The sequence below is a fragment of the Schistocerca cancellata genome, chromosome 11 (genome assembly GCF_023864275.1).
Source record: "Schistocerca cancellata isolate TAMUIC-IGC-003103 chromosome 11, iqSchCanc2.1, whole genome shotgun sequence".
Taxonomy (NCBI): domain Eukaryota; kingdom Metazoa; phylum Arthropoda; class Insecta; order Orthoptera; family Acrididae; genus Schistocerca; species Schistocerca cancellata.
The window spans coordinates 40,016,212-40,037,356 of record NC_064636.1 but is presented as its reverse complement, the minus strand read 5'-3'; the positions used below and the strand labels follow the sequence as shown (position 1 = coordinate 40,037,356).

General features: G+C 41.2%; 1 protein-coding gene across 1 annotated transcript in view; it reads left to right on the top strand.

Moving 5' to 3' along the window:
- Positions 1 to 21,145, top strand: part of LOC126108160 (activated Cdc42 kinase-like) — a 323,364-nt gene that overhangs the window by 176,830 nt on the left and 125,389 nt on the right. The window contains exons 14-15 of the mRNA XM_049913403.1: positions 17,355 to 17,464; positions 18,988 to 19,191. Of these exons, the coding sequence (XP_049769360.1) occupies positions 17,355 to 17,464; positions 18,988 to 19,191 (314 nt within the window). The remainder of the gene's footprint in view (positions 1 to 17,354; positions 17,465 to 18,987; positions 19,192 to 21,145) is intronic.

The following is a 21,145-nucleotide window of genomic DNA, read 5'->3' as shown; positions in this document are numbered from 1 at the left end:
TTGGCCATTAAGGCCTTTGTCAGCAGTACACACACATACACATACACGCAAGCGCAACTTACACACAAGTCTGGAGTCTCAGAGCTGAAACTACTACACTGCGAGCAGCAGCACCAGTGCATGATGGGAGTGGCGACTGGGTGGGGATAAGGTGGAGGCTGGGGCGGAGAGGGGGAGGGATAGTATGGGGGGAGTGGCAGACAGTGAAGTGTTACAGTTTAGATGGAAGGTAGGAGAGAAAGGGGGAGGGGGTAAGTAGTGGAAAGGAGAGAAATAAAAATAAAAGAAATTTAAAAGACTGGGTGTGGCAGTGAAATGACTGTCCTCACCCATCCAGCCTCCTCCCTGTTCCCATTCCAGCACTACACAGCTGTCATTTCACTGCCACACCCAGTCTTTTAATTTCTTTTCTTTTTATTTCTCTCCTTTCGGCTACTTAACCCTCCCCCCTCCGCACCTTCTCCTCACTTCACTGACCGCCACTTCCACCATACTATCCCCCCCCCCCCCCCCCTTCCCTCTGGGCCCCAGCTTCCTCCTTTTCCCCACCCAGTCGTCACTCCCATCATGCACTGGTGCTGCTGCTCGCAGTGTAGTTTCAGCTGTCTGAGACGTGTGTGCAGGTTGCGTTTGCGTTTGGGCGCACGCGTGTGTGTGTGTGTGTGTGTGTGTGTGTGTGTGTGTACCGCTGACAAAGGCCTTAATGGGCCAAAGCTATGATTGTGTGAATCTTTTTAATTGTGATTATCGCGGCTCAGTATCTCTGCTATAGGGCAAGTAGCAACTTTCCTTCTCTCGTAGTGTATGAACTACTCCAAATGGTTTCCAAGATAGAACATATTTAATGTAGATTGTTGTTTATTTTCTGTTTTATTCAGTACATTGCCATTGTTTACAGTGAACCACAGTAGTATAAAGGAAATTTGAGATGAATAATTTAATACAGTACGCTAATGGCCTATCAATTTGAGAAAACTGTCTCAAATTGTTCGGCAAAAACTACCTGAGCTGCAGTGCATGTGCGATGCATGAGATTTTGAAAATTCCAGCCCAAACTATTGGTCATAGAGAAAAAACGACTGCAACCTTTTTTTTGTAGAACATTTAATGTAGTTTAATTTTGTACTGTGGCATGTTTTTGTAGAAGCTGTGTTTCTGAAGTTATTCAAGAGAAACTTACAAAACTGACACTAAAGTTGTTCTCTCTCGAAAACCGTCAGAGTAGGGCATATCTCCACATGAAGTTTTCTGTTCAGAATCACTAATGGTATCATCCCTCAAAGTGTGTCTCTTTCCTTCTGACTCGCCCTGTATTTCTCTGATGTCCAGACTTGATGTAGGCCATAGTTATGATCCTAATAATGAGAGAAAACTTCAGGCACAAAAATGAAGTTATTGTAAAGAAGTAGAAGAGATTTTTACAAGTAAACATATTACTAACTAATAAGAAAAGTACTACTAGAAAAGAAACAGTAATTACGAAAACAAACAGTGCTGTAATTGTGCCGACACCCATTTGTGTCAATGGTTAGAAATTATGGAAACGAAATGTTTCTCGTGCTATAATGCTGAGTTAACAATAATAAAACTTTTTAAAAAGGTATTTAAGGGTTCTTCCAACTGCCAGCAACAAGTGATTATCAAGTGACTGTGTACTAATTGGTCATCAGAAGATACTGCGAGGGCTGTGTGTATGAGCAGGGGGGGGAGGAGGGGGGGGGGTGGCAGAGATACGACTGAAACCACATTTTAACTCCACGTCTAACACCAGTTGCTGCCAGTTTATTAAGGGGGATTTCATGGTAGACAGTGCCAAGGACTTGAGACAGATCTAAATTGATTCCTGCTACTCTTCCCCCCCCCCCCCCCCCCCCCCCCTCCTTCAAATATTTAATTATTCCTTGGGAGTAGTTTTTTACTACAGTTTATGTACTGCATTTGCATGTAAACCATGTTGATTGCAATTCCAGATTGATCTCAAGGTAACTAGGGGCTCTCAAAGGCCCAATGATACTGACCGGCCACTGTGTCATCCTCAGTCCTTAGGCGTCACCATATACGAATATGGAGGGGCCTGTGGTCAGCACAGCGCTCTCCCAGCTGTTGTCAGTTTTGCTGACCGGTGCCGCTTCTTCTCAGTCGAGTAGCTCCTCGATCGGCCTCCCGAGGGCCGAGTGCACCCCGCTCGTCGACGTCACTCGGCAGATCCGGACGGAGCCCCACGGCACTTAACTTCGGTAGTCTGACGGGAACCGGTGCTACCACTGTGGCAAAACCACTGGCTCACAATTTCAGCAGTTTCTCTCACAGTTTGGAAAAATTGGAGAGAAGTGATACAGATGACAGTTTTCTATTTTTTGTCTGTCTCCATTTTTAAATAGCGGTCTTACTTTTGAGACCTTTAACCACTGAGGACAACACCTTCACTAAGGGATAAATTTGCAATATGTGCTAAATCGTCTGCAACCTGCATTGCATTCTTTACTGTTATCGAAACTAGTACTTCGTCTACGCTTGCTATCCATTTTGGTTTTGAGCTCGTAGTCACACTAATTACTTCCTGTTCATTTTGCTGTAATGTTTGTGCTATAGGCGGCCTTTATTATGATGATTTTTGCTTTGTGAATTTTAAGTTTAGTGAATGTGGTATATTAAAAAGTAGCTACTTATGTAGTTCGCCATTTCCTTCTTTTCTGTATTATAATTTTCACTATTTTTTAGTGTTATTGCTTCCTCTTCTCAGATATACTAGTTTCATTTCTTACATTATCTCATAGAGTGCAAGCTCCAGGTTGGAATATTAAAAATATAAGTTAAAGATAGATTGTTCCTGACCATAAAGAGTTCTGCATCTACATCTACATCCATACTCCGCAAGCCATCTGACGGTGTTTGGCGGAGGGAGTTGCAGATAAGCACAACATTGTGCTTGTCTGCAATTCAGTGTGTCTTCTTTATGGTGACTAGCAATCTATCTTTTCCATATGTTGTTCAATTTATACTTTTTTAAATTGTTGTCCAAGTTACTGATTTTAGCTCTTGTTCATCTGCGGTCTTCATCTTGGGTATCTTGCCAGTATCTCCTGAGTCCATCACTCACCACCTCCTTTTTTCTTCTGAGAGAGCCTCCTTTGTCTTTTAAGTTCTTCTACCAGCTTAAAATCTCCGTAATTTTTCACCATTTGTCTAAATTCATTCCTAGCCATGATTTTCTCCTTTGCTATACTGATGATATTCAACACGCCTTTCAACTATTATGCTTTTAAATAAAGGCAGGTTTGTGAATCTTCAGGTTTTGGCGGCGCAAAGACTGTTCCATTAAGTTTCGAGTGTGCAGCCGCAAGAAATCTTCTTCTTCTTCTTCTTCTTCTTCTTCTAATATTTCGGCTGTACAACGTTCAGCCATCTTCAGAGTGAGCCGCAAGACTGCCGCTCCAGTGCTCGCTGCGTCCCTTTATACTGTTGTACGGCGCGACTGCGCACGCGGCCACAGATGCAAATGCGCAAGAGACGTTGGTCGGCGGCAGAAACGTGCATAATGCGCGAGTTGTATCTGTGACTCCGCAGTCGGTCTGTGTTGGCATATCGATATATCATTGTGAGCTGCACTGTGACGAAGTCTTTGTGAATTTATTACAGCAAGTGCCGGACTCCATGATTTATCAAGATTGACGACGAATTTAATTAATAGAGATAGTGGTTTCAATCTTGATAAATCATGGATTCCGGCACTTGGTGTAATAAACTCGCAAAGACGTCGTCACAGTGCAGCTCACAATGATATATCGATATCCCAACACAGATCGACTGCGGAGTCATAGATACAACTCGCACATTATGTACGTCTCTGCCACCGACCAACGTCTCTGGCGCATTTGCATCTGTGGCCGCATGCGCAGTCGCGCGGTACAACAGTATAAAGGGACGAAGCGAGCACTGGAGCGGCAGTCTTGCGGCTCACTCTGAAGATGGCTGAACGTTATACAGCCGAAATATTAGAAGAAGAAGGAGATTTCTTGCGGCTGCACACTCAAAACTTAAGGGAACAAAGGCAGGTTTATTTGTTTGTTTAACTAACAATAAGTAAATAATGTAATTGGGTAGATAAGACATCTACTCACCAAGCAGCAGTAGAACAGACACACATAAAAAGAGATTACAATTAGGCAAGCTTTCAGTGCCAGTGACTCCTTCTTCAGGTGGAAGGGTTGAAGTGGAAGGAAGAGGGGAAAAAGAGGAGGGCTGGAGAGGCCTAGGAAAAGGGATGGATTTCAGAAAAATCACCCAGAACTGTGGGTCAGGGAAGACTTACCACACAGAATGAGAAGGAAAAGACTGATCGTTGGGGCCTGCATCGTACGAGATTTGAAAACGTGATAACTTAAAGGTATGAGACAGGGTAATATGCAAGGCGTAGATTATTGCTTAAACATTGTGCACGAGTTAACAAGAGTGAAAGGCTAAGTGCATTGTAAGTAACAGAGGTGGGAGGGGAGGTGGTGAAAAATAGGCCGGTAAGACTATGAAAGAAAATGAAAACAGTGTGAAGAAAAGAGTAGTCACTATGAAGAAATGCTTTAGAAATTAACATAAATTAAGGCCAGGTGGCTGGCGAGAGCCGAGGACGTGTTGTAGTGCTAGTTCCCACCTGTGGAGTTCTGACAAGGGAACCTCCCCATCGCACCCCCCTCAGATTTAGTTGTAAGTTGGCACAGTGGCTAGGCCTTGAAAAACTGAACACAGATCAACCGAGAAAACAGGAAGAAGTTGTGTGGAACTATGACAAAATAAGCAAAATATACAAACTGAGTAGTGCATGGGAAGATATGCAACATCAAGGATAGTGTGAGCTCAGGAGCACTGTGGTCCTGTGGTTAGCGTGAGCAGCTGCGGAACGAGATGTCCTTGGATCAAGTCTTCCCTTGAGTGAAAATTTTAATTTTTTATTTTCAGACAGTTGTTATCTGACAAACTCTTATGTTTTCATCACTTTTTTGAGAGTGATTATCACATCCACAAGAAAACCTAAATGGGGCAAGGTAGAAGAATCTTTTTACCCATTCGTCAAGTGTACAAGTTAGGTGGGTCGACAACATATTCCTGTCATGTGACGCACATGCTGTCACCAGTGTCATATGGAATATATCAGACGTGTTTTCCTGTGGAGGAATCGGTTGACCTATGATCTTGTGATCAAATGTTTTCGGTTCCCATTGGAGAGGCACGTCCTTTCGTCTACTAATCGCACGGTTTTGCGGTGTGGTCGCAAAACACAGACACTAAACTTATTACAGTGAACAGAGATGTCAGTGAACGACTGGACAGATCATCACTTTGCGAAAATAAAAAAATTAAAATTTTGCAATTGAGGGAAGAATTGAACCAAGGACCTCTCGTTCCGCAGCTGCTCACACAAACCACGGGACCATGGTGCCCCTCGGCTCATGTTCTTCTTGATGTTGCCTATCTTGCGCATGGACTACTCAGTTTGTATATTTTGCTTATTTTTTCATAGTTCCACACAACTTATTCCTGTTTTCTCGATTGATCTGCGTTCAGTTTTTCAAGGCCTATCCAGTGTGCCAACTTATAACTAAATCTAAAGGGGGGTGTGATGGGGAGGTTCCCTTGTTAGAAGTTGTTGTCTGGGGGAAGAATCCAGATGGAGCGTGTGGTGAAACAGCAACCGAGATCAGGATATGGCACGTTGCCAGTATATACACTCTTGTCTATGTTCTCCGGACAGGATGAGAAGGTAAGTCTTTCCTTTTGATCCCATCTGGTAAGTCACCCCTGATCGGCAGTTCTGGGTAACTTTCCTGATATCTACCCCTTTTCCTAGACCTCTCCACTCCTTTTCCTTCACCTCCTTCCTTTCCCTTCACCTCCTTCCTTTCCCTTCAACCCTTTTGTCTGAAGAAAGAGTCAGTGGCTCCAAAAGCAATGCCTAATTATAATCTTCTTTTATGTGTGTGTTATGCCACTGCTTGGGAAGTCGATGTTTTGTGTATCCAGTTACAGTATATTGTCAAAATTTGATTGCTTTCATTACAGTAAGTAAATAATAATGATAAACACACTACAAAATGGAAGAAAACTTGATTGCATTTACAATTGGGTATGAGTTAAACATGTGTGAGCTGCACAACTCTAAGCACCTACATACACAGACACAAATGTCTGCTTGTGTCTGTGTATGTGCGGATGTGTGTGTGTGTGTGTGTGTGTGTGTGTGTGTGTGTGTGTGTGTGTGTGTGTGTGTCTATACCCGTCCTTTTTTCCCCCTAAGGAAAGTCTTTCCGCTCCCGGGATTGGAATGACTCCTTACTCTCTCCCTTAAAACCCACATCCTTTCATCTTTGCCTCTCCTTCCCTCGGGAAACATTCCACATGGGAAAAATATATCTAAAAACAAAGATGATCCTCCCTCCACTCCACGGTTCATCCTTATGAAATCCCCAAACCACCTTCCCTACCCTCTGGCTCCTACCCTTCTAACCGCCCCTGGTGTAAAACCTGTCCCGTGCACCCTCCCACCACCACCTACTCCAGTCCCGTAACCCGGAAGGTGTACACGATCAAAGGCAGAGCCACGTGTGAAAGCACCCACGTGATTTATCAACTGACCTGCCTACACTGTGAAGCTTTCTATGTGGGAATGACCAGCAACAAATTGTCCATTCGCATGAACGGACTCAGGCAGACAGTGTTTGTTGGTAATGAGGATCACCCTGTGGCTAAACATGCCTCGGTGCACGGCCAGCACATCTCGGCACAGTGTTACACCATCCGGGTTATCTGGATACTTCCCACTGACACCATCCTGTCAGAACTCCGGAGATGGGAACTTGCCATTCAGCATATCCTCTCTTCCCGTTACCCACCAGGCCTCTACCTCCGCTAATTTCAAGTTGCCGCCACTCGTACCTCACCTGTCTTTCAACAACATCTTTGCCTCTGTACTTCTGCCTCAACTGACATCTCTGCCCAAACTCTTTGCCTTTACAAATGTCTGCTTGTGTCTGTGTATGTGCGGATGGACATGTGTGTGTGTGCGCGAGTGTATACCTGTCCTTTTTTCCCCCTAAGGTTAGTCATTCTGCTCCCGGGATTGGAATGACTCCTTACCCTCTCTCTTAAAAAAAAAACCTGGAAAATCTACAGTAGCCAAACATTGTATTTCCACTGGCCATTCTGTGCTTTACGAGAATGTCATGGTGCTGATTACAGCCTCATCCTATTGGGATCCAGCACTCAAGGGAGCACTGGAAATAAAATTGGCAGACAACTGCTCAATCGAGGCAAGGGTTTGACAAATTCTGGAAACCACTCACTTCATGTTTGTACTACCAGAGAATTTGCTGCATGTCAGTCAGACACATGCCATCCTTTTTAATAAATAATCGTATTAGTAATCACTGTGAATCTGCTGACATGGCAGTGGCTATATTTTATTCTTAGGCACATAAAGTTTAATCTGTGACTGGCACCATTTTGCCAACTGTCTTGTCTGTGACGTATGTACATTTTACTCCACAGCCTACTGTTGTTTCAAGTGGTTTTGATTCAGTCACTTACTTACAACAAAGGCGATTGCACAGTTAACAGACGAAATATCGGAAGATGAAATAATGCTATCCCAGGTGAATGCCCAAAAGATGGTAGAATATGTATTATATATTTACATTTTTTTTCAGTTTTTTTTATTTTGCTTCTTTATATATTTTATTCATCTGCATTCGTAGGACACAAAAATTTAATGTATGTATTCACTGATGTGAAGGGATTGTTGTCAGATTTGGGTGTTCAGCAGAAGCCTCAAGTGGGTCACTGTTTATTGATACATCTAACAGTAGCTTCAAAGCTGTGTTATTGCATAATGTAATTAATCTTCAGTCAGCCGCATTGGCTTATTCAGTGTATAAGAAAGAATGACACTGAAAGTATGGTCCTGTTACCGGAGATCATCAGATAGAAAGATCGTAAGTGGATGAGCTGCTGTGAATGGAAAGTTGTTACACTTATTAGAGGTTTACAGGCTGGTTTCACTAAATATTGTTGTTTTCTGTGCTTGCGGGAGAGCGGAGACATCAGCAACAAATACAGTGTCAAGGAATTGCCTATGAGACAAACGTATATTGTTGGAAGGATAACATTAAGCACTGGAATACGACTTCTGCTTCATATTAAATTAACAAGGAGGACTATGGAGCAGTTGGATTTTTGTATTTTTTTAAATATTTGTGGTATGTGAAATTCAGAACACTAATATCAATTTCCGGAAACAGTTCAGTGCAACTCTCAAAAAAATTGACTCCTCACCCCCCAAGGAACATCAGAAACTTTAATCCCCTAAAATGTAAAAGATTTTTCACAACCGGCATCGTGGCTTACATGGTAACATTAAAGAGTGGCAGTCGGGTATACAAAGGATTGCCAGTTCAAATCTCGCTATTGCTTATTTTTCCAGTTTCAATACCTACATCTTTTAAATATGAAGTTCATGAAATATGTACTAATTAACACATACCTAATCATTATTTTTATAAAAAATGGATGTTGTCTTGTTTCTAATTATATATCACACAAAATGCCAGTCTTCATTGCAAATGCAAATTTTTAATTTCTGATATTTTATAAATAATCTTTATTAACAATTTTTTGTAAGATATTGATAATTAAGAATCTCTATTTGCAATGAAAACTGGAATTTTGAGTGCAGTCTGTAATTAGATTGTGTGCAGTATGTAAACAATAAAACATACGTTTTTCATGAAAATAATGGTTACACATGTGTTAATCATCATATATTTGTTGAAATTTATAATGATGTAGGTATTCGGGGAAGGAGAGAAAAACCTGAGGGTGATACAAACCAGTGATCCTTTGATCACTGGATTTGCATTGTCCAGTGCTACCGAGTGAACTGCTGTGCCTGTCACAAAAAGCCTCCTACGTTTTCAGGAATTTAAGTTCCTGAAGTTCCTTTGAAAACTTCAAAGGTGATTTTTCTTGAGAATTTTTGAGAGTTGTATTGAACTGCCTTGGGATACTAATATTTCAGTTCTGAACTTCATGTACCATAAATATAAAAAATTAAAAATCCAGTTGCTGGGGAATGTCTTTGTGAGCCTAACACAGAAGTATGAAAAAGTTCTAGATAAACAGGGTAGGGCTTTCAATCATGTGAATATCAGTGAGGCCATGTTGGAAGGAGGTTTGTTTATCAGACCAACAATTAAAAAAATTACTGATTGATGACACTTTCAATACTAAACTCATGAAAGAGTTGGATGCTTGCACTTCTTTCAAAGCCATTCTTTGTGGCGTTTTGGGCAACAGGGAAGGAAGAGAATTATGTTTCCATTCTGACTTAATTTCTGGACAACTTCAAATGTCACTAAGAGTACACTTTTAAGACACACCTTGATTTTCTCTGTCAAAATTAGTATATTATTAGCAATGAACAGGATGTATGCTTCCACAAAGACATGTTTCTCATTGAACATCACTATCAAGGAGACCACAGCCCTTTAATAATGAGTGTTTACTGCTGATTTTTTTTCTGAGAGACAGGCAAAGACATCTAATAAGGGAAAAGCACCAGTGTCCTGTTTTTCCAATAAACTGATGTCAAACTTTTGCTAATTATGATTATTATTTTGGTGTGTGTGTGTGTGTGTGTGTGTGTGTGTGTGTGTGTGTGTGTGTGTATTTTATCATCTGGAAAATGTAACATGATATATGAAATCTGGTTTCACCTCTGAATTCCGTGTCCCAAACTAAGTGAATACATCAATTTACAAAGCAGACACAGAAAAAAATTTCAGTTCATTGATCAGCAATGCTAGCATTTAGGGCTGATGCCTGTAAAAGTAGTGGTACAGTTGGCCCTGCTGGAAGTGTTGAGGTGTTGACAATTCAAATCAAAGTATAAACAAACATTGATGATAATTCTAAGATATCTTTGAATGTCTTCACACACATGTGAATGTGCCCACCTTTTGAAGGCAAACAGTATGTGACAGATATTTGTCTTCTGTTCAAAGCAAGCTAGTCAGTATTATGTGGCTTTCTTTGTTTTATCTGCACTATGGTGATCAAAACAAAAAGAAAATTATGTTGACGTATCGAATTATGGTTCCAAACTCTGAGTGCAGTTTCCATACATCATTCTCTTCAAAACTATGGCAGTTATATTTGCATTTTCAAGGAGCCTGTACAAGGAAAGTATACAAATCGGTCAGGTAATAATGAAACACAAAATTAGGTGTTACCACTGAATGTAATGAAGATGGAAAATACAGGGTTATTACAAATGATTGAAGCGATTTCACAGCTCTACAATAACTTTATTATTTGAGATATTTTCACAATGCTTTGCACACACATACAAAAACTCAAAAAGTTTTTTTAGGCTCTCACAAATGTTCGATATGTGCCCCTTTAGTGATTCGGCAGACATCAAGCCGATAATCAAGTTCCTCCCACACTCGGCGCAGCATGTCCCCATCAATGAGTTCGAAAGCATCGTTGATGCGAGCTCGCAGTTCTGGGACGTTTCTTGGTAGAGGAGGTTTAAACACTGAATCTTTCACATAACCCCATCACTTCATCACTGAAAACAAGTTTCGCACTGAACGCATCCTCTTCCATGAGCTGTTGCAACCGCGCCGAAAATTCAAAGCGTTTGACTTTGTCATCGGTTGTCAGGGCTTGTAGCAATTGTAAACGGTAAGGCTTCTGCTTTAGCCTTTTCCGTAAGATTTTCCAAACCGTCGGCTGTGGTACGTTTAGCTCCCTGCTTGCTTTATTCGTCGACTTCCGCGGGCTACGCGTGAAACTTGCCCGCACGCGTTCAACCGTTTCTTCGCTCACTGCAGGCCGACCCATTGATTTCCCCTTACAGAGGCATCCAGAAGCTTTAAACTGCGCATAACATCGCCAAATGGAGTTAGCAGTTGGTGGATCTTTGTTGAACTTCGTCCTGAAGTGTCGTTTCACTGTTATGACTGACTGATGTGAGTGCATTTCAAGCACAACATACGCTTTCTCGGCTCCTGTCGCCATTTTGTCTCACTGTGCTCTCGAGTGCTCTGGCGGCAGAAACCTGAAGTGTGGCTTCAGCCGAACAAAACTTTATGAGTTTTTCTACGTATCTGTAGTGTGTCGTGACCATATGCCAATGAATGGAGCTACAGTGAATTTATGAAATCGCTTCAATCATTTGTAATAGCCCTGTATTATTTACCACTTTGTATGGAACATGTTTTGGAGGCATTTTGTCATACTAACAACTCCGAGTAACATTGCTACTGAATAAATAACAGTAATAAACGGCTGGGCACAGAGTAAAAGTTGGTAACTGAGTGTTTTGTTTACTTACTCCCGTATATAAGTGCCAGCTGTGATATTAACAAGTGCCATCTTGCGTCATTTGTACAAATGCAACAGTTCACAACTTTGAGATTCTGCTATTTCCGTGCCACCGACAGTGTGACTTACTACCTTTTTGGTAGAAAATCTGAAAAAGGATTTGTTTTGACTTGCTGTCTTTCCCATGTCAATGCCTCAGTTACTTCCTACTGGAGACTGTCATTTTTCTGTGTGTATCCTGCCATTTTATACTGTGCCACGCAGGGCAGCCACGCAGCTCCACCCTTCGGAGGCTCGAGTCCTCCAGAGAGAGAGAGAGAGAGAGAGAGAGAGAGAGAGAGAGAGAGAGAGAGAGAGTGTGTTGTCCTTAGCATAAGTTAGTTTCTGTTAGAATAAGTAGTGTATAAGCCTAGGGACCGATGACCTCAGCAGTTTGGTCCCACTGGAATTTACCACCTACCTACCTGTACTGTACTGTACTGTTATGTGAGTGTGTATTTATGTGACATAAACATCACATTATTATCATTATCATCATCATCATCATCATCATCATCATAAGCAGCAGCAGCAGCAGCAGCCATTCCTATCAGTACCAGGTGTACTGGTATGAAATGAGCTTTTTTTTGTGAAAATGAAACACTAATTTTGAATTTAAAAGTAAAAACATTTTATTCAAAGTACTGACCATTGCTTTCTATACATTTTGACCACCTTTCTGGCAATTTGTGGACACCACGCCAATAGCAGTGTTCGTCTTTAGAAGCAAACCAATCAGACACCCAATTTTTGACTTCTTTGTAGGAATCGAAGTGTTCCTCAGCCAATGCATGTTCCATTGATGAAAACAAATGGTAGTCGGAAGGGGCCAAGTCTGGTGAATACGGCGGGTGGGGTAGCAGCTCCCAGCTGAGTGTTTTGATTGTATCCTGAACCAGTTTTGCTTTGTGTGCAGGTGCATTGTCGTGTAAAAAAATTACTTTTCCATGTATTCTGGCCCATTCTGGTCTTTTTTTTTCAATCAATGCATAGTTCAAATTGATCATTTGTTGTCGGTAGCGACTAGTATTCACAGTTTCACCGGGTTTTAGAAGCTCATGATACACCACACCTTTCTGATCCCACCAAACACAGAGCATTGTCTTCTTGCCGAATTGATCTGGTTTTGCAGTCAATGTTGATGGTTGTCCCAGATTAACCCACGATTTTTCCCTTTTAGGAGTCTTAAAATAAATCCATTTTTCATCGCCAGTGACAATTCGATGCAAAATTGATTTTCTTTCATGTCTTTGAAGCAAAATTTGACAAATGGTTTTTCGGTTTTCCATCTGTCTTTCATTCAATTCATGTGGCACCCATTTTCCACACTTTTGGATCTTTCCCATTGCTTTCAAACGGTCAGAAATTGTTTGTTGTGCAACATTTAGCATTACTGCCATTTGCTTCTGACTCAAAGTAACATCTTCGTCCAATGTTGCTCGCTATTCGGCGTCTTCCAACTTTTTTGGTGGTCTTCCACATTCTTCATTTCTTACATCAAAATCATTATTTCTGAATTGTTGAAACCAGCTTTTGAATGTTGCTTCTGATAGAGCACGATGCATTCAATGTGACTCTGCAGCACTTTTTTTCAAATGAAAACAAAAAATTAATGCTTTCCGCAAATCAACTCGACATTGTTAACATGATGAAAACATATGATGTTGTTTGTTCCACGACTTGATGTATACTAAATATCTTTGACAGATGCCATACCAACCAAACAAACAAAAATTAAGGCTCGTTCACAACAAATGTTCCCTATCGACACATTTGTATCTTAACGCTCATTTCATGCTGGTACACCTGGTAAATGATGTGGGCTCCTGAACCCAAATGTGCTCACAACTTCCTCTTCCATGAGGAACGAGCTTTGGTGATATTCATCCATTTGACTCCATTGGTGTTGCTCGTGGTCTGCCTCTGTCTGCTGGACTGGCTTTGTCCATTGGGCAGCATTTGTTCTGGCGACATGGTCGGACCATTGCCATTTCATAACGGCTCTTCTCTCCAGGATATCTTTGTCATCTGTTACTGATCTTTTGTCTTCTACACTCGTTTTGTCTTTCCTTTCAAAACCCAGCATAGAACTTTCCATGGTAAGTTTCCATCTTGTGTATTTGTGATGTGTTCAAGTCTAAATGACCTGGGTGACAATCTGAGCAGTTCTCTTAGGTTGTTCGCAGATGATGCTGTGATTTACCATCTAGTAAGGTCATCCGAAGACCAGTATCAGTTTGCAAAGCAATTTAGAAAAGATTGCTGTATGGTGTGGCAGGTGGCAGTTGACGCTAAATAAGGAAAAGTGTGAGGTGATCCACACGAGTTCCAAAAGAAATCCGTTGGAATTCTATTACTCGATAAATAGTACAATTCTCGAGGCTGTCAATTCAACTAAGTACCTGGGTGTTAAAAATACGAACAACTTCAGTTGGAAAGACCACATAGATAATATTGTGGGGAAGGCGAGCCAAAGGTTGCGTTTCATTGGCAGAACACATGGAAGATGCAACAAGTCCACTAAAGAGACAGCTTACACTACACTCGTTTGTCCTCTGTTAGAATATTGCTGCACGGTGTGGGATCCTTACCGGGTGGGATTGACAGAGGACATCGAAAGGGTGCAAAAAAGGGCAGCTCGTTTTGTTTTATCACGTAATAGGGGAGAGAGTGTGGCAGATATTATACGCAAGTTGGGATGGAAGTCATTAAAGCAAAGACGTTTTTCATTGCGGCGAGATCTATTTACGAAATTTCAGTCACCAACTTTCTCTTCCGAATGCGAAAATATTTTGTTGAGCCCAACCTACATAGGTAGGAATGATCATGAAAATAAAATAAGAGAAATCAGAGCTCGAACAGAAAGGTTTACGTGATCGTTTTTCCCGCGCGCTGTTTGGGAGTGGAATGGTAGAGAGATAGTATGATTGTGGTTTGATGAACCCTCTGCCAAGCACTTAAATGTGAATTGCAGAGTAATCATGTAGATGTAGATGTAGAGGTCTAAAGCTGTAAGTCGAAAGGGGAAGGAAACACTGATGGAAAAACTATTTTGTTTTTACTGCAGTGTTTGACCTGATGATAGTTGAATGTCTTCCAAATGATTGCCGACCTAGCTTGATGCTTTGAAAGATTTCCAAACTTGTCTCTCCCATCGTGTGTACAAGCTGACTGAGATATATGCAGTCTCTGACAGTGTCCAGTAGTCTGTTTTTGGGTTGTATGTTCCCTTCTGTGTGCCATTTATTAGACACAATCTTTGCCTCGGAAAGGTTTACGTTCAGTTGCACTGTCTTACATTCCGAGGCGAGATGTGAAATAGACATTTCCATTCCTTCGAACTCGTTCACGAGTAGCTCCACATCGTCTGCAAATCTCAGGTTGTTGAGTGTATTCTCTCTGATTTTAATTCCTCTTTCTTTCCAGTTCAGTTTTGATATTGCCACTTCCAGGGCAGTAGAGAAAAGCATGGGTGAGGTTGGTACATGTTGGTTCATTCCTGTGTGAATTGGAAACTCGTGAATTGGTTCTCTGACACTAACAAAAGCTGTAAAATTTTTGTGTACAGGGTACAGGATTTTAATGTAAATCACTTCCACCCCTTGCTCAGCTAAGGTTTGCACGACCGCATGTGGACTAACTGAAACAAGGACCTTTTAAAAATTGACAAAAGCTATACATAGAAACCTTTAGTGTTGTTCTGCTTATCACTTCCTGGAGAATAAAAATATGGTATATGTGCTGAAGCTGCTACAGAATCCAGTCTGCCCGATGTGCTGAGCTGTAACAAAGACGGGACTTATGCAGTGTAACAACAATCTTGTAAAAACTTTGTACAAAGTGCAGATTAGGCTTGTGGATGATGAATTATTCTTTTATTGCAAGTTGCTGTAGGAGGAGGGGGGGGGGGGGGGGGAGGGGGGGGAGGAATCTTACAAAACATTCAGAGAATGTAGCAACTTAGACAGTGACATAGGAGTACTGTTCTCAGTTTATTGTTTATGCTGTTGCTATAGCAAGTATCAGCAATGTTGCTTCACACGTGGTTCCTGAGAAGTTATTCAGCTCCATCAAATGTATTAAATTAATTTCTCTTAGCCAGTGGTTGTACCAGCAGTGTGTATAACTTCTCTCTTTATTAAAATGTATAATATTTGAATCTTTGTCAGTATCATATACTTCATATACTCCTATAATATGCGTATGGCTGTTTCCTATCTGTACTCTTCTGTTTTGTGACTTTATAAAAATACCATTAATCACTTATTTTGCATTTTTGCACTACTGGAAGCAGACTGGTTAATAAGACAATAAATTGAAACCTCCTTGCAGATTTTTAGTCTTATGCTAGACCAGGACTTGAACCCGGAACCTTTGCCTTTCGTGGGCAACTGCTTCACCGACTGAGCTGACCAGCCACAACTCGTGGCTAGACCTCACAGTTTTACTTCCTCCAGCAACTCTCCTACCACTCGCAGTGGATAACTCAGTCAGTAGAGCAATTACCCACAGAGGCGAAAGTCACAGTTTCGACTCACGATCTTTCACCATTTTAGTCTGCTAGGAAGTTACCAATTGGTGCACCCTTCAGTGCAGACAGGAAAATCATTTTGTATGATAATAAATTCTTCATCTGTCATAACTTATTCATGTTCCACAAGTAAAATATTTATTTTCAATGTTTTTGCACTATTAAACTTAAAAATACAAATGTGCTGTAGTTGTAATCCTCTTTAAAATGACAAATACTCTCTTGAGTCGAAATAAGAATTAAAAGACTAGCATCACATATTCAGTAAAAATTATTTTGAATGTTCTTTTCATGTGTTTTACAGTTACAGTCTATAAATTATGAGCCCAGGGAATAGATCTCTTCCGATCCATTGTGGATACGGGACAGCGACCAGTCAAATATTTACCGAGGCAAAATTGCCCAATAGCCATATGTTTTGAGAAGTTATTTTATTTAGACAACTAGTTTTGGAATCTCAATAATGCTATCTTCAGGCTCCTATGATCCATGTACAGGCAATCTGATTTATAAATACTTGCATATTGGAGCCACCAAATCTGGATTCCGTGAATTTGTTTTTGGGGTGTTTACTTCTACTCATCCAAGTATTCCTTGGATCAATATTTTCCATAATACCATTCTTTTATTTTTCTCAAACTCTTCAGTTTCTCCTGTTTTGTTGAGGCCTGAATATACTTCACTTTTATAACAATGTTCTATTCTTGAATTTCTCCTTTTACTGTGAGACCATATTTTTTTCTGTCCTTTAGTAACTGGTAAGCTATTTCCATTTTCTGGGCTCTGTTTTTGTTTGTTTTTTTATCTAGACCGTTCAGCTGTATTATTTCCCCTAATTACTTACTTTTATTCACTCTGTTGAGTCTACCATATGTTGCACTTACCTGGATTTTGGAGCATTTTAAATGTTCCGTTATGAATTCTGCTTTCACTGAAGAAATTTGTAACCTCGGCTTATCCGCCATCAGTTTGTTCCGTGGCTGTCTCGAAGTTTTCAGAAAATATTGCTAAATCATTTGCAAAGCCAGACAGTTCAGTTCGACATTTAATTTTTGTATCCCAATTTGATTTCTTGGATTCCTTTTTCTTGAAGTCTAACATTCCGTTCCCTTATTATATTTTTGAGAAAACAGCTGAACAGGATCAGGAAGAGGCCATCACATTGCTTTAAACTAGTTTTAATTTAAAATTGTTCTGAAGTTTCTCTATGGAATTTTGTTTTGGACTTGTTTCTGCCAGTGTTTTTTAATTATTGCCAAGCCTTTTTGTCTGCACAGAATTTAGGAATTATAATCGGTAAAATTAACTAAACATGTTGTATGACCTAAATTTACCTTACGTCATTCTGGTGATAAAGGTGGCAGTGTGATAAACTAAAGTGTCACAGCAGTGTATAATGGTGTTGCAGACTGTGACGTGGCGCCAAAGAGCAAGGTGCAGCTGGTGACAGACCACGAGTACCACGAGATCAGTGACGAGGAGAGCCTGCCGCCCCCGGCCGACAGCCCCTGCTTTGAGGTGAGAACGATGATGAAAGCTAATAAATAAGAAAATTATTTTGTTTGACAGATGTGAAAATTATCGAACTATCAGTTTAATAAGCCACAGCTGCAAAATACTAACGCGAATTCTTTGCAGACGAATGGGAAAACTAGTAAAAGCTGACCTCGGGGAAGATCAGTTTGGATTCCGTAGAAATATTGGAACACGTGAGGCAATACTGACCCTACGACTTATCTTAGAAGAAAGATTAAGGAAAGGCAAACCTATGTTTCTAGCATTTGTAGACTTAGAGAAAGCTTTTGACAATGTTGACTGGAATACTCTGTTTCAAATTCTGAAGGTGGCAGGGGTAAAATACAGGGAGCAAAAGGCTATTTACAATTTGTGCAGAAACCTGATGGCAGTTATAAGAGCTGAGGGACATGAAAGGGAAGCAGTGGTTGGGAAGGGAGTTAGACAGGATTGTAGCCTTTCCTCGATGTTATTCAATCTGTATATTGAGCAAGCAGTGAAGCAAACAAAAGAAAAATTCAGAGTAGGTATTAAAATCCACGGAGAAGAAATAAAAACTTTGAGCTTTGCCGATGACATTGTAATTCTGTCAGAGACAGCAAAGGACTTGGAAGAGCTGTTGAACGGAATGGGTAGTATCTTGAAAGGAGGATATAAGATGAACATCAACAAAAGCAAAACGTGGATAATGGAATGTACTCGTGTTAACTCGGGTGATGCTGAGGAAATTAAATTAGGAAATGAGACGCTTAAAGTAGTAAAGGAGTTTTGCTATTTGGGGAGCAAAATAACTGACAATGGTTGAAGTAGAGAGGATATAAAATGTAGACTGGCAATGACAAGGAAAGCATTTCTGAAGAAGAGAAATTTGTTAACATCGAGTATAGATTTAAGTGTCAGGAAGTCGTTTCTGAAAGTATATGTATGGAAGTGAAACATGGACGATAAATAGTGTGGACAAGAAGAGAATAGAAGCTTTTGAAATGTGGTGCTACAGAAGAATGCTGAAGATTAGATGGGTAGATCATGTCACTAATGAAGAGGTATTGAATAGAATTGGGGAGAAGAGGAGTTCGTGGCACAACTTGACTAGGAGAAGGGATCGGTTGGTAGGACATGTTCTGAGGCATCAAGGGATCACCAATTTAGTATTGGAGGGCAGCGTGGAGGGTAAAAATTGTAGACGGAGGCCAAGAGATGAATACCCTAAGCAGATTCAGAAGGATGTAGGCTGCAGTAGGTACTGGGAGATGAAGAAGCTTGCACAGGATAGAGTAGCATGGAGAGCTGCAGGAAACCAGTCTCAGGAATGAAGATGACAACAACCACAACAACAACAACAACAACAACAATGTTCTTCTTGAGACAGAATCCTCGGAATACATCTAGTGTACAAGTAAACAGTAGTGAGGAAACAACCTCAGGGTGAAGTGTTGTTCATGATTTTTGTGTGTGTATACTTTTTTTAGAGTAAAGTGGCTCAGCTTTTGCGCTCGTTGTAGCACACCTTTTGTTGGCCACAGCAGAAGTCGTTTGACCTCGGGCCGAGCCTGCTGGACGAGATGGAGTCGATGATCCGTGGACTCGGCAGCTCCGGTTCCGGCGCCGGCTCTGGCGCGTCCACGCCACCCCCTCCCTCCCCACTGGACGAGACGACCAACGTCCGCAACGAGCTGCGCGAGATCGCCGCCAAGGTCACGTCGACCACCGGCCGCAAGAAGCAGGCTACGGTAAAGTGAATAATGATTTATTTGCCTCATTACATACACTTACTAATCAACTGAGGATACAGGGGACATATAAACAATTAGTAATAATAAAATTATAACTAATGAGATGAAGCCGCCGGCCGGAGTGGCCGAGTGGTTCTTGGCGCTTCAGTCTTTAACCGCACGACTGCTACGGTCGCAGGTTCGAATCGTGCCTCGGGCGTGGATGTGTGTGATGTCCTTAGGTTAGTTAGGTTTAAGTAGTTCTAGGGGACTGATGACCTCAGATGTTAAGTCCCATAGTGCTCAGGGCCATTTGAACCATTTTTGAGATGGAGCAGTATTCTAAAGCTCATATTTTTTCTTGTCAATAATATATTTACATACTGCTGCTTAAATTATCAGATTGTCTTTATCGACTCCTTCACTGTGCAGTAACATTTCTGTGTCAGAGTATCATGTAGATTGTTTTTCATCTCCAGCTTCATGTTTTTAGAATGTCCTTACCCGTAACCCTGTTGAATATTTTCATTCTGATGGTTGGAGCACCTGATTATAGTCAATGAATGGGAAGCATAAAATTGTCTGTCGCTTGCATTATTCAAATGATTCTGGTTTGTTATTTAAAAAACATTATCATCTCACAGATGTTCAGGGTTAAGTATAAAGTCTGTGAAACATTTCAAGGAATGCTTACAGATGAATGGGCAAAAACAACTCAACAGATGATACAGTATGAAAATCAAACTCACAGGATATTTTTTTATTTTTTACAGTATTTATGAAGGTTATCTGTGTTCGCTCTTTGTCACATGACACACACGTAATATGTAGACCAATTCTACCTACACCCAATCCGAGGTACGAGGAATGATTGAAGTTTGCACCACAGATGGTATTTTGTTTTCATGTGCAGCTCTACTGAGAGAAGTCTGAACTACTAAACAAAAATGGCACAGATGTTAATATTGTCAACACATGAAGAACAGCGTGTAGTTCAATATTTGTGGGGCAAAGGACATAAACAGAGTGAGATTCGCAGGGACAAGCGTGGCATGTATGGAGATGACTGTATGGACTGGAGCGATGTCTTCAGGAAGCGTGCATTCGTACAAGAGGGCTGTGTGAAACCTAGCGATTTTTCCACGCTCCAGGTGGGCGGTAACATCTGCAATCGTGCAGAATGTCGGAGCCATCAAGGCAGCAATTTTGAATGACTGGTGTGTGCAACTACAAATCTTATTGCAGCAGTCAACATTTCCTCCAGTGTGATGTATGAAGTTGTTCGTGACATGCTGAAATCTCGTAAAGTTAGTGCTCACTGGGTGCCTAAGGACCTGGTAGACAACAACGAGGGCTAGTGAACGAGGACAAGCTTGGATCAGTTAAGGTGTTATGCCACAGGTGGGTGTGACTTTCTGAAAGGAATCGTCACTGGTGATGAGTTGTGGGTTTACTACTACACTTCCATAACTGAGCAGGCCTCTATGGAATAGAAGTATGCTGGTTCCCCAGTACAAAAAAAATTCTGAGTGGCTCAGTTTGCTAGAATAGTGCTTGTGACAGTGTTCTGGGATGTGCACAGTGTGTTATTGTTGGACTTTGCTGAACAGGGAAGCACTGTGAATGGTGCAGCCTACATTAAAACTTTGGATAAGTTGCAGTGTGCCCTTCATGATAAATGCCCTACATTAATGCTGACCGTGTCAAGCTTCTTCATGAAAATGCGCACCCCCGTGTTGCTGCTCCTGTTTGTGAGAAAATTTCCAAATTTGGTGGGAGGTGCTCTAGCACACCGTACAGTCCGGACCTGGCATTGTCAGACTTCCGTCTGTTTGGTCCCGTGAAGAAATCCCTGGCAGGCCAATGCTTTGCAACAGATACGGAAGTGAAATCGGCAGATCACTATACTCCAATCAAACGGATTTCTACAAATAGGGCATATTGGAACTGATACCACAATGGGAGAAATGTG